We start from the raw sequence: 15,540 nt of genomic DNA on the forward strand, positions 1-15,540 counted from the left end.
AAAAAAATGGTAGAATAAGCTGGAAATGTATGCCTAACTCCAAGTGGTAAAGTCTACTATCCTAAAATGTCCTACCCTTACCTAAGCCCCATTACAACCCGAAAGTCCTCCAAAAATGTATGTGTTTACGGCATTGTGATTGCTAACTAGAATTTTTTCAAGCCTATGGTAGCGTGATGCATGCTCTAGGATTTGAGTGATAAATTCATAACCCTTCTAAACACTTGAGAGAAATTTTGGTGAGATTGTGTGAAGAGAGAGTTGAATTTGATAAATGAATGCCAAGGTGTACAAACCTCGTTATTTTTTAAAACAACCATAGAGCATGATGAATGTTTTGCAGTAGCAAGAACTTTGAAATTTGAGTTTGATGTAATTTGAGAAATTGAATTTAAGTGTGCATTTAACAGGACCAAATATGAAATTAAAATAGATTAAGTTTGGAGTTGTGATGACTCTTCATCACATGCATATTTTCTCACTGTTTTAGTCTTATTTCTCCTCAATCATTAGTTAAATTAAGGATTTATTTGATACATTCGGGTTATTTTTGTTCTTTGAATTCATTAATACGTTATGCTTGTATTTCAGTGATTAAGTGGGAATTTTTCGTAATTTTACATTGCGTTTTGTTTTAAGTGCAGTGCTGAATTTTGGTGAAAAATCAACATGATATATGTGGAGTATGTCAGCCATATCCGGAGTTCTAGATGTCCAATTAGTGTCACTCCAAGTGCTACTGAAAGCTAAGATCCATATCTACAACTTTCATAAAGACACCGGGACCAAATTCAGAAGCAAAAGATGAGAACAATGCAAAATACATCAGTTAGTAGATGCTGTGCGCCTGGAGCGCGCCCTACGCGCCTGGAGCGCATTTCTCGTGTTTCAGTTCTGTCAACGCGCGCCTGGAGCGCATTTCTCGTGTTTCAGTTCTGTCAACGTGCGCCTGGAGCGCGCCTGGGGCGCGTGACGCGCATCAGCAATCATAAAAACGCAAATTTTTACTGTTTATGCATCTCTTTGACTCTTGGGAACTTGGGAGACTTGTGCCCTAGCATAGAAACTCAAAGACGGTCGTTTCTAACGCCATTGAAGCAGTTTTATCAAGAATCATCCATGAATCATTCTTGTAATTCTTCTTTAACCCTTATCTTTTGTATCTCTGTCATGAGTAACTAAACCCTATTTGTTAGGGATGAGTGTAACCAGATGAAACCCTTATTTTTCTGATTTGATTTCTAGTTATATGAATGAGTTTATTGAATTTTTTTTCTCATCTCTGTGCTTAATGCTTTTTATTGCTTGATCAACATTAAAATGTTCTACGATTTGTATTTTGAAACGGAAGTGGACTTTACGAATGCTTGAGATGAGAAATTCATGAATTTGTAGTCTAGGGATAGATGCAGGTCATGAAACCAATTAAATTAGTTGCAAAGCAATAATTTATAAGAGAAATTCTATACGGTAAGGCTTAATTCTAATCTTAAATCCATTAAGGAATTATGGGTTACTTTGGAATTAAAGGTTCTGTCACTAAGACATTAGGGCAAGAATAATAAAGAGAATTCAGTAATAATTCAATAAAGGAATTCAGTAACTAGGATCAAATTAGACACCAAGGTTGGATTCGAAGTGAAACTCATCCCTGACATTTTTCTCATTATAAAAGATCAATTTTATTATTGTTGTTAATTTCAAACATTATTTCAATCAACTTGGGAACCTTTTTGTTCAATTCTAGTAATCAAATATAATTCAATAGTAAAATGCAATCCTTGAGTTCGACACTCGGTACTACCGTTTTATTATTACTTTACGATTCAGTACACTTGCTGAAATGCTATCACAAGACGAGACAAATGTTTTCCTACCTACCTCAAAGTACGATGATTGTATTAAAGTCAGGTCTTTGACTTGTAATGTGACTAGTAACCGAAAGAAAGGGAAACACTCAAAGGGGCTAGAAAATGATAAATTTTCATAGGATAGTTAAAAAGGTTCAAATGACCAAATAAAATTACATCAGTGTATGCATAAATTACAAGTGATGCGAGTCAGAATTAGTGCAAGTTCTGAAGGGATAACACATGTCTAGATAATCACACAACAAAGAATTAAAGTGTTTAGGCTCAAAATCTCACATCTAGGATAATAAGAGAGAGTATGAATTGTCAAAATAACGCCAAACAGACCACTGCAAAAGTTATTTATTTATTTTTTTTAAATGACAAGTGAGACCTTGACAACCAAGGAGTAACCAACAATACATGCATTTGTGAAACTCATCGAATTGAGCAATTATAAGAGCAAAGAAATAGAGTTTAAATTTCAAAATATTACCGAACAAAAAACTTAAGATCAAATGCAAGTTGTTAACAATTCTTCATCGTAGTGCACATTTACACACAATTAAAAAGACACAAATTTAAATAACAAAAATAAGATTGCAAAAATAAAAGTTACCTCTACTTGTGAGTTTCCTCACACGAAGCTCTTCTTTAAAGTCATTATTTTGACGCCTCAACTATTGTCAAGGTGGCGTAAATGATAGGAAGAACACATCATCCTTCTTGTTCTTTTTGTTTGATAGAAATTCCATGAACTTAAGAAATAAGTGATGTTGCTTCCATGTCCTTTTAAATTGGACATTGATGAACAAGACATAGATTGAATCCCGAACTTCATCAATCTCTTTTTTTTTTCTTTTCCTCATTCGTCTTTTCCACTTGTTTATCTTCTTCTACCACAACAATGAAATCATCTTCAATCTTCAACTTCTTATCCATCTTCTCAAACTCAACCACTTGCTCAAATAACCTCTCACATTGACATTCAAATCTTTCAATTGAAACCATGTTATTCTTCATGAGTTCAACCAAAACGTCTGTAATGTGAAAGTATTTGTCATCTGGTTCTTTGGATAGAATGCTAGGAGGTAGAATTGGTTCCCAATTGATTTTTTAATATAACACTCATGTCTTCTGCTTCTTTGACCAATAAATCTTCAGATTCTAATAGTGCGACACAATCATCAATACAAGTTCCATTCTTATGTCCTTCTCCGCAAAAGTTACACATAAGAGGGCGCATCTGAAGGATATGAGGGTGATATTATAAAAATGTATCTTTCAACATTTGTCCCTCCATTATGTGTAATATAGCAGATATAAGACAAGTATCACCCTCTTCATATAATTGTAGTAGAATATAATCATTACAATCCTCCATGCTCTACAGCGAATAATTATCTCAAACAAAGAAGAGACAAACCACTACCACACGACATTAGCAAGCTCAACAAATAAAAATAGAAAATAAAAGCAAAACAATTTTTTTTTCAAAATTAAAAATCAAATAAAAACAAAAACTTTATTGCTGAGTAAAAAATTTCAATAAAGTAGCTAAATTATAACTCAATAGTGAGATGGCAATCCCCGCCAACGACGGCAAAAACAAGATAGCGTTTCAGCAAGTGTACTGAATCGTTGCAAGTAATAATAAAATGGTAGTACCGAGTGTCGAACTCAAGGAATACGTTTTACTATTGAATTATATTTAATTACCAAAATTGAAGAAAAAGTTTATGATTTGATTGAAATGATATATAAAAATAACAACACTAATAAAAATGATCTTTTATTATAAGAAAAATATCAGGGATGAGTTTCACTTCGGATATAACATTTGGTCTAATTTGATCCTAGTTACTTAATTCCTTTATTGAATTATTACGAAATTATCTTTATTATTCTTGCCCTAATGTCTTAGTGACAAAATCTTTAATTCCAAATCTTTAGTTACATTTTATTTTTGCGTATTTTCGTTTTTTTGTTAAATTGAATTGTTTTTTCTATGGTTGAATTGTTAATAGAGATAGGAATAGGTCAGACAATGTCAGACTTTGAAAGACCTAAGTGTAGCCTACGATTAATTTTTTAGGCCTAAGTCTGGCTTACGACCTATCACAGACTTTTTTTTTTTCGGTCTGGCCTGACCTTTTTAAAAGTCTGGTCTTGCTTGGAAGCCTATTTAAAAGCCTTATTCATATTAAAATATTTGAATGCTCTAGTCATACGACATGATGCTCTCCACATACCAATATCAATGTATATATATATATATATATATATATATATATTAAACAAAAAAATAATTTTTCTAACAAAATAATTTTAAAAAAATCTGAAACAAACATCATTCAAACCCTAAAATATAATTTTTGGTTTCAAAGAATATATTTTTTTCTGAAATAAACGCACCATTATTACCTCTCAAACAAATATGGAACGACTACTGAATGATTGATTAATTGAATGGCTATCGAATATGGAATGACTACCAAATATGTAACGGCTACCGAATATGAAATGACTACTGAAACTAATTGATAGAATTTAAAATAGAAAATAATATTATTAATATAATAATAAAAAATAACATTAATTAATTAATAATAAAATATATATAGGCCGGTCTGTTAGGCCTAATAGACTTTTTTATAAGTCTGAGTCTGACCTATTTAAATAAATAGGGTTTAAAAATAGACTGAACCTAATTTTTTTTATTAAATAGGTCAGGTCAATGCCAAATCATAAGTAGGTCAGACCATAGGCCCAGCCTAACCTATTCGCATCCTTAATTGTTAATCTATAATTTCAATTTGTAGACACGATTATACATGATTAAATGTTTATTATAATAGAGTTTGTTAAATTGATTAATATTAATTACTCTTTCAGTTTCATAATATGTGTTGTTTAAAATTTTTACACAAAATAAATCTAATAGTTGAAATTTGTGACATTTGAATATAATTTTTTTTTTCTCTAAAATAACACTCGTTGTGAGACAGATAAATCAAATTAATTAAAATTTATAAGTTTAATTATAACCATTATATAAAGTGTTTCTTATTTATGTAGTAATTAAGTTTACACAATTATAAAATAATTCAATATTTTTATAAACTCAATAAATAAACACTTAAAATTTAAATGAAAAACATCATCAATATTAATTTATTTTCCTCAATTTCATTTATTCTTTATTTTTTTTATTTTTTTTTTATTTGTTACATACTTATATATACATGTTGTACGTAAACATAAAATGAGGTTGGTGCGCTTTAAGGTTGGTAACCCCATTTTTAATTGCTAAAGCTAGATAGATCGATTTGTTTGCTATTTATTCTATAACTCTATAATTATGTGATTATATCTTTTTGTATGACAACGAAATAGTAAATATCAACCGAAATTAATGTAAATTATTTTTTAAAGTTTTGTTTTAAATCCAAGAACATCATATCTTACCTTACGAATTTAGTTTTTATTAGTTGGGTTAGATCTATTAAACATAAAAGTAAGTTTAAGATAACTTATTCTACTTAATAATTTTACATAAATAATAAAATTTATTAATCTAACTATTAATTATTGATATAATATATTATAGTTAATAATTAAATATGCAAAATTTTATATAATAAAAATCTAAAATTTGTAGTTATATATGTAATCTAATCATTAATATTTATTTATATTTTAAAAAAATTTATTATACATTCGTTTGAAATTATTTATTAAAATATTAATTTTTAAATTTTTTTAAAATTTATTGAGTTTATATATTATCCCATTCAATCTTTTGAATAATCCGCTATATGCATTTTTTGGAAGATAACTTTATGAATTTGGAGAAGACGAGGCAAAATGAATATGATGATGAATGTTTTTTTTGGCGATAATTTGAACTTTTATTATCATTGAATTTTACTCATAAAATGTAGTTTTGATGTACATCCAAACACATGTCTAAACGATGAAGAAAGAAATAAAAATCAGATGTTAGAATAAAATGTAAGTGTTGTCATATAAAAGAAATAGAAAAAAAAAATATTGAATTAATATATAAAATTAGTGGTATAAACTTTTAATATGCAATCATAAGTTAAATATTTTTCTTATATTCTTATTTTCTTAATATTGTATTAAAACAAAAATCGTGTAGATACTAGAAAATTTTTAAACTAGTTTAAAACAGATTGAATTTATTTACGAGAATTATATTATTATTTTATTGGTCATTTTTCTTTAATATTTAGTTGATTTGATTAAGTTTTTATGAAATTTTCTTGCAGTACATTCTATTTTTATTTTTATTTTATTATATGGTTTGTTTGGTTTGTTTTTTCGACGCGGTTGAAATGTTAATCTACGAAATATGTCAACTACAAATATTCAATACAAATAAAATTATAATTTCATTTATTATCTATTATCCTGTTAATTTTCCAGATGTCAACCAAATGGTTCACCGTTTCTATTTTTGTCAGAAAAACATTACCTACTGTTTAACTATTCTACCGGTTCGTCAAGTCATCTTCACCACCGCTTCTGTCCAGAAGGTTTAATTACTTTGTTTAATGTTACTGTAATGTTTCTGTTGGTTTTGTCGTTGGTTTTGTCGTTGGTTTTGTCAGAACAAGAAAGAAGGTTAATTAGTGTTTACTGTAACTTCACCGCTCTACCTTTTATTTATAGGTTAAGTTTGTTTTTGTTTTTTTAGTACTTCTGTGTCTGAAGATGGAGTTGGAAAGTGTACTTCAGTTTCTCGAAGACAAAACTATTTTAATTACCGGTGGCACTGGTTTCTTAGCAAAAAGTATTTTCTTTCTATTTTTATCTTTTCATCAGTTTTGGGTTGCTTTATATAATTTCATTTATTTGTTTGTATTTGACAATATTTTAACAGTTTTACTGGAAAAAATATTAAGAGTTCAACCAAACATCAGAAAGATCTACGTTCATCTAAGAGCAGTTGATGACAAATCTGCCATGCATCGATTGAATACTGAGGTACAAATTATATTAGAACAAACAAAATAAAAAAAAATTAAGATGAATTTTGAAATCATATAATATTATTATTATAATTATTATTAGTAATGTGAAAAGTGAAAAAGTTCAAATTTATTGAAAATAGTTCATAATAAGTTTATGATACAAATAAATTATTACATACCTAACATAGTTAGACTTTTTATTTTTAAACCAATCTACACGTACAAAAACTTTTTATTTTTAAACCAATCTACACGTACAAAATAACACTTTTATATTTTTATGTATCGTGTTTAAATGTTTGAATATATTTTAAAATAATGTAATTTTTGTATTATTATTATTACATGCATGTCAAATAAACAAATTATAATTATAAAATTAATTAATAATTAATTTTAAGCTGTTAATAAATTGAATTTAAAACAGATTAAAATATCTTATTTAATCTATTTAAATTTAATGAAAAACAGAACATTTCATATATTAATTTTTTTTTAACTACCTTATTACTAACTTGACCGTTAATAAATCCACTTTAAAACCGATTTAAAATCGCACGTGAATGAATAGGTTATAAAAAATAATGATATATTTTAAATATATTTATTAATTAAAGTTATTTTTTGTATTTGTAAAAAACAGTTTTAAAAATATGTACCTTCTTCTTTTAATGTAAAGCTAGATTGCATATATATATATATATAATACATAAATGTAATAGAGTTCAAATATACAAATCACTTTATATTTTTAATGTATATAAAAGTTATTCTCACATAATAGACATGATTCTAAGAGTCATATTTAATATATGTAGACAAAAAAATAAATCTCACAATATATATCAAATTAAAATAGTCTTATTTTAAATTATGTATTATTTATTATTTTTTAGTTAAATTGTGCTTTATTTATTATAAAAAATTAAATTATTTTTTATTTATTATTTTTTAGTTAAAATTCGTGTTATTTAAACTTTGAACTTATATTATAAACAGAAACTTATAATTTAAAAGTACAATTTTAAATTATAGATTAATTTCAAAGTTAAATTTAAATCATTATTTGATAATGACTTAAAGTTACATTTTAAATATTTAGAAACTTATGTAAATCAACATAGTTCGGATGATCTTGATGATAAAATTATTTTTGAAGAACTAAAAATCAATAGAGATATTTTAACAATTGAATTAAAATTAAGATTTATGATGTTGATAACATTTAATTGTTATCTAATGCATGTACAATTTAGTGAATAATATTAATTATCATTATTATTGTTTCATATGTTGAGACACATTACTCAAAATTAAAATTATTAAATTTAAATTATTTACTTTCTACTATGTCACGAGATAGATTAAATAGTCTTACTTTAATTTCTATTAAAAATAAATTTTCAAAAAATATTGAGTATCATAAATAAATTGTTAATGTTTTTGTAAAAAAGAAAATCAAGATAACAATTCTAATGATCACGAGACTTTATTAGTTCGTCCAGGAAACCAAAAATATAAAGATCGGTCCTAACTGTGTCATATGATAATTAATTAAGCCCGAAGCTAACTAAATATGTATTTTTGGTGTGTAGATAATAGGGAAGGAATTGTTTAGATTGCTTAAGGAAAAAATGGGAGCAAATTTTACAACATTTCTTTCAGAAAAATTGACTCTGATACGTGGAGACATTTCTGTTGAAGACTTGGGACTGGAGGATTCTATTCTAAGGGAAGAAATTTATAATCAAACAGATGTTATTGTTAACTTAGCTGCAAATACTAACTTTGATGAAAGGTAAAAAGTTGATAGACTTTTTATACCAACTTAGTATTACTATGCCAAAGTGTAACTTTTTTATTATTTCACTTTTTGTTTTCTCATCTATGCAGGTATGATATATCTTTGGGTCTAAATACATTTGGGGTTAAACATCTTATCAACTTTGCCAAAAAATGTAGTAAACTCAAGGTTCTTGTACATGTATCAACGGGTTAGTACGTACGTGCTACTTTTAATTTCCAATAATAATTTTAATTTTTTTAATCATTTTATTTAATTAATACTATGTGCAAAATTGAATTCAATATTTATCACTTTGTATTCACAGAAATGATAAACACCAATATTTAATAAAGGTAATTTTATTAAAAAATACTAGTATTATTTTCTTTTTCTTTTCTCATATATTTTTTGTACTCTTTGTTAAATTGTCAAAAACACTATAGTACGAATGAAGTAAATAATAAATAAATTGATGTCCATATCCATCCTAGTTGATAGAAATATCATTAATTACCCTCACAATAATTATTGTACCTTTATAACTAATTTCAGCTTATGTATGTGGGGAAGGAGAAGGGCTCATATTAGAAAAACCATATCAATTAGGCCATTCCTTAAATGGAGTGAATGGGTTAAATATCGATGAAGAAGAGAAAGTGGTGCAAGACAAATTGGGTGAGCTACAGCAGCTAGGAGCAACAGAGGATGAAATTAAGATGGTCATGAAGAACTTGGGTATTAGCAGGTTTGCAAAATATTATTACACTTATTAGTTTATTTAATAATTGTATACACTTATAATACAAAACATAGTTTAACAAAACTGTTTGACTTTAAAAAGATGGAGACCAATTTTTTGAATTAATAAAAACAGAGGGACCAACACTACAATTAACAATTACATATAACACTTTCTCTTCAAGTTGAACATGAAGTTAAGCCTGACCTTCAAATTCAAATGCATATGTCCCATCCCCATACATGTATATTTGATCTGAAGGAAAATAACTGACTTCTCAAGAAGGACCACAACTCTGAAACATTTTGTTTACTCAATTTTCTACGACATAAAAAGTATTAAAACACATAATATCTTTTTTTAATACGTTTACTTCTTAGAAGATTTTCCACTTTTTCTTTAAATGAATATGTTCAACTATAACAACCTGGGGTACATTGTCCTTTAATTTACTAGTGCCTCAACAACTCTTATTATTTGTCTTTCCTTATGTGCACCCACCATGTTAGAAATAAAAATAGCTTGCTTTGATTTGTATTGAAAATAATTTTTCAATCAACATCGATAATAAATAAATTAGTAATAAATTTGCAACAATAAAATGAATTACACAAACAATGAATATGAGGGCATTGTTATAGAGTCAATTATGAGATTTTTGGAGCCGAACTTAAAAAATAAAGTCACAGTCATTAGAATTGTTATCTTTGTGTATTTTTATTTGTAAAAACATTTATAATATATTTATTATAATCAATATTCTTTGAAAAATCATGCAAGACTATTTAATCTATCTTATAACATATTAGATCGCAAATAATTAATATTTTAATAATTTTAATTTAGAGTCATAAAAATATGAAATCAAAAAAATAGATTTAATCACTATTTCATAGCCAATTTTTCAACCCAAATAATAGTATTTTCAAATTTGGGTTCTCTGTATTTTTCTAAGCATTTAATATAACATTTTACTAGTTCTCAATAGATCGAATTTTTTATACAATCCAATTAAAATAATTCAATTAAAATAAGAATAAAAAACTATTATTACTATAATGGAAGAATGGGGCAAATGAGTATTGAACATTTTATTGATAGAAAAATAAGTTTAGATGATAGGAGAATTGAACTCACAACTTAGTAGGAGGTGCACCAACTCCTTAACAAATCAACCAACATTGACTATTGTGAAACCAATTTGAATTGATAATCTAACACAATAAGAATACAAATATTAGAGAGAGATTAAACATCAAGATATATTAAAGAGACAAAGAGACTATAAAATTAGAATTTAATTTAAATACTTTTACATTCAATTCTTTCATATGACAATTTTTTTATTTATTTAGTTTGAATACTTTTGATTTTTTTTTAACTTTATAAATATATATATATATATATATATGTGTGTGTGTGTGTGCGTTTTAATTATTTTTCTAAAAATAATTATATTAATTTATTGAATTTTATGATGCATATATAAAACCAAAGATCAAACATAGTTATTCTTGAATACTAATCAAAAATTTAATTTTGAAATTAATTTATAATTTAAAAAGTTACTTTTAAGTTAAAAATTTAAGTGTTACAAATTTTAATCGATGAAATAATAAATAAAATATAATTTAATTTTCAGTATTAGATAAATCAATTGTATATATTTTATATTATTTTAATATAATTCATTCTATATACATTTAATAAAATATATTTTTACAATTATTTTAATTTGACATTAATGGTGGGAATTTATTTTCCTTCATTATTCGTGTATTAAATATAACTCTTTGAGTCATGTGTGTCATGGGAGAACGAATATTATATAACTCTTCGTGTATTAAATATAACTCTTCTGTCTCATTTCTCTTCATTTATTTTTTTGTATTTTTCTTTTTTCCTTCCTTTCTTTCTTTATTTTGTATACATACATAAAAACTAAAAGAAATCGTGTCAATGCAAGTGTGGTAGACAATCGGTGACACATAAAAATATAAATTAATGGTACTTTTACAATTTACGTTTAAAACAATTACTCAATTAATATAAATTTGATTAAAAAAAATGTCTCTAAAAGCATCAAATAACTTACCATTTTAGCGGTATAGAGATAAAGAAATGTAAAAGATAAAGGGGAAAAAGTTATAGTGTGGGTGATTTTGTGGCGGCGTAAGCCCTCACAAAGTACTACAATTTCAACTGGATTTTGTGGCGGTCTAAGCCCTCACAAAATGATAATGTTGTGATTTTGTGAGGGTTTAGGCAGTCACAAAATCCAGCTGAAATTGTAGTCTTTTGTGAGGGGTTTTTCAGCCACAAATAAATACCAATTTGAACTTTAGTATTTCTGAGGGTTTTTTCGGTAATTTGTAAGAGTTTTTTTCAACCATAAAATATTTGTAAAGTTGACCACAAAATGAATATTTTCTTGTAGTGGTAGCCTTAGATAAAATCAATGCACTATCTCATCAAATTGGCCTATCATGTACAAATTTGATGGTGGTCCATATTAAATGCCACCAATCAAAAGTATTGTAAATACAATTCAATTGATATCTGCAAAAGCATTGAAATGCAGGAGTTTAGATTTGAATTCATAATTTTTTTCACTTCTCTTCATTTAATAAGTGTGAATTTAATAATTATATTTTGACAAAAAAAACAATTATAGGTTTACTACTCTCAACTTTTATATGTTGAATATATTTTTCTCAAATATATTTGATTTAATTGGTGAAACCAAATTTGACATGTAATATGATGTGTATAAATATATCAGGGCAAAGTTATATGGATGGCCAAATACATACGTATTCACAAAAGCAATGGGAGAAATGCTTTTGGAGCAATTGAAAGAAAATTTGTCTGTTGTTGTTGTTCGCCCTGCCATTGTTACTAGTACATTCAAAGAACCTTTTCCTGGTTGGGCAGAAGGTGTAAGGTAAATCTTCCTCTTACATTTAAATTTGCGTTTTAAATTTAAATAATTTGGTCCATCAATAATTATTGATCAAAATTTGGTCTTTAATAATTATTGTTTCTATCTGTGCTGTGCTTGTTAATTACAGGACCATTGACAGTTTAGCTTTGGCTTATGGAAAAGGAAAATTAACATGCTTCATTGGAGATATTAAGGCAATTGTTGATGCGGTGAGGTTCTCCATGAAATTCATAATTAATAACTATTTATGATATATTTATCCATTAATTTTCTATTCTCAACAACTTAATTAACAGATACCAGCTGATATGGTGGTGAATGCAATACTAGTAGCCATAGTGGCTCATGCAAATAATCCAAGTGATAATTTTATATATCATGTTGGTTCCTCTCTTAGAAGGCCTCTCATATACAGTGATCTTCAAGAATTTGGCTTTAGATATTTCTCAGCAAAACCATGGATAAACAATTATGGAAAGGCTGTTAAGGTTGGCAAAGTTCAAGTGTTTGGTGACATGGATAGCTTCAGAAGATTTATGTTCATTCGATACTTTCTTCTATTAAAGGTTTCTATAATCACCAATTCAAATTACTTAATTTCATTGAATTTTTATTTTACAACGATACATTTAGTATGGTTTTAAATTGCGATTTTGGTCGCAATTGTAGTAATCTTGCAAATCTTTATATTGCGGGTAAAACCATGATTTAAATTACAATTGCGGACCACAATTTAAAACCATGATAAGTAATTAATTAGTCTCATACGAAAATTTTGCATTTGATATAGGGACTTGAGCTTCTTAATACAATATTTTGCAAGTACTTCCAAGGGACATATGTTGATCTCAAAAGGAAGATAAAGAGTGTGATGCGGTTGGTGGATCTTTACAAACCTTACTTGTTTTTCAAGGGAGTGTAAGTATTATTAGAATTACTATATGCTTCAAGTATTTTTAAATTGTGGTTATAATTTATGGTTCTATATTGCGGTTTCGATTAGTTGTGATCGTTGATTTTACTATGATGTGGGCCAATGAGATAGACGTCTCTCGAATTGTAATTGTACATTGTTGCAAAGACGTGTAAAAATGTTATTTGTGACAACAATTGCAGTTGCATACTGCAATTTAGAAGTGAATGGAATTATTCATTTTAAAATTCAATTTTCTAGAATTGAATTAGAAACAATCTAAATTATAAGAAAATATATAAGTTTATCAATCTTAGATCAATTGGGTCATCCAGTATCAGGTGATTGATATGTTTCATGCATTATCATTACAAGTTAGTTTTGTAGGATTGATTAGTGTGTCGAATTCAAATAATAAGAAGTTAAATCAATATTCTAGAAGTATAAAATTGATTTTGACATGTTTGGTTGTTTTCGAGTAGAATTTATCTTGTCTCTAAAATTAATTCTAACTTAGAAGCTAAAATTTGTAGATTTTGACTCCAAACGTGATTTTAACACTAAAATTTCTTGTTCAACTCAACGTCAATAATCTAAACCTAAACTACATTACATTAAACCAACTTTTTAACTAAAATCAACTTTTATCACCACATAACCAATAGACATATCTATCTTTATATATTGCATTTTATTGTAAAGTGTATGATTGACACACAAAAAATGTTGTGGCATGCAGATTTGATGACATCAATACTGAGAAATTGCGAATGGCAGCAAAACAAGGTGGGGTGGAGACAGATTTGTTTTACTTTGATCCCAAAGTGATTAATTGGGATGATTACTTCTTGAACATCCACCTCCCTGGTTTGATGAAATACACTTGGAAATGATACCATATAAAGTGAGATACTTATATGTCCAACTATAGTTTGTTTGGTGAAACTTTGTAATAATTTTATCAAGTTTAAATCTGTGTTGGAAGAATACTATTATATATAGTTATGTTATTTGTTGCTTAATGACGGTCTAAGTTAATTGGGTTAACTAGCTGTCAATTATGTTTTAAAATTTGATCATATGTATTATCCAATATCACATATGTTCCTTGTCTCTTATAAATAAATAAATAATTGTCTATTATAAATAACTAAATAATTATTAAAGAAGGAATAAGATTTTTGAACCGAAAAAAAAATCTGCACTCTCCCTTATGGGCTGCCTAACCTATTAGCGTTTATACGTTTTATTTTCAATACTCAATCAAGGGAAGAACATAAAGATCCTAACCAATGAAGTGAGTTTATTGGAATATAAAAGGCTTGGCCAACCCTCCACTAGGTTGGCTCTTGAAAGGTTATGTTCTCTTCAAAAACAATTTTGTTATTATTTTTGAACCTTGGACGAAAATTCATGATTTTCCCAAGAGATATTTGAATAATCTTAATCTTAAACTATGATATGCTTCCAAGTTTATGGTGTCTTTGTACTAATCATTTGCTACCTACTTTTGTTAATAACTCTACATAACTTGTGACTTTTAAGTTGAATATGTACAATATGGATTTTACTTTTTCTGAAGTTTATGCCTCTACTAGTTATATAAGTAAAATAGACATTTGGATTTATCTTTCTAATGGCCAGGGGTTGTTCAACCTCCATTGGTATTGTGACTTCAACACTATCATTGAGAGTGGCCAGCTCGATAGAATTTCCATTGATGATTTTCAAGATTGGACTAATGCTCATGATCTTATTCATCTCCCCACATATGCTAAATTTACTTAGTCTAAGGGTAGGAAGGGGATGGCTCATACTTAAAAAGAATGGAGAAATTGATTTGCAACCCAAATTAGATTGATTCTTGGTCCTCTAATTGTTGTTGCACCTTACCCAAAATTAATTATACTTGCACCTTTTCTTGGTGATTTCTCTTTTAAATCTATGAAGATGTGGCTTTCCATCATGATTTGTATTAACATCATCCAAGATGATTGGAATGGTTCTTATGTTTATTGTCCTATGAATGTGTTAAACCAAAAGCTTAAAACAGGCTAAATAATTGGAGTAGAGACATTTATAGGAATATTCATATGAATGTCCAATCTACAAAAGATTAACTTTGTCAAATTCATAATCAAATTCATGAGGGTGGTTGCACTGATTATTTACTGGATCAAGAAAAATCGGCTCAGATGGAGTTAGATAAGGCTTTGAATTTGAAGAAGATTTTTCGCTAAAGAAGGCTAAGTTTAGTTGTCATATTCATGGCAATAGAAACACTTCTTATTTTAATGGAATTTCTAAT

The 15,540-nt window shown here is 27.3% G+C and overlaps 1 protein-coding gene across 1 annotated transcript; it reads left to right on the forward strand.

Moving 5' to 3' along the window:
• The first annotated feature begins 6,590 nt into the window (after positions 1 to 6,590).
• Positions 6,591 to 14,254, forward strand: LOC101502000 (fatty acyl-CoA reductase 3-like). Its single transcript, XM_073370421.1, has 10 exons — positions 6,591 to 6,669; positions 6,760 to 6,863; positions 8,446 to 8,648; positions 8,744 to 8,844; positions 9,189 to 9,381; positions 12,158 to 12,319; positions 12,447 to 12,528; positions 12,616 to 12,885; positions 13,110 to 13,237; positions 13,972 to 14,254. The coding sequence occupies exons 1-10, from the start codon at positions 6,591 to 6,593 to the stop codon at positions 14,123 to 14,125; spliced, it is 1,476 nt and encodes a 491-aa protein (XP_073226522.1). The 3' UTR covers positions 14,126 to 14,254.
• The last annotated feature ends 1,286 nt before the right edge of the window (positions 14,255 to 15,540 follow it).

Source organism: Cicer arietinum, chromosome 6 (assembly GCF_000331145.2).
Source record: "Cicer arietinum cultivar CDC Frontier isolate Library 1 chromosome 6, Cicar.CDCFrontier_v2.0, whole genome shotgun sequence".
Taxonomy (NCBI): Eukaryota; Viridiplantae; Streptophyta; class Magnoliopsida; order Fabales; family Fabaceae; genus Cicer; species Cicer arietinum.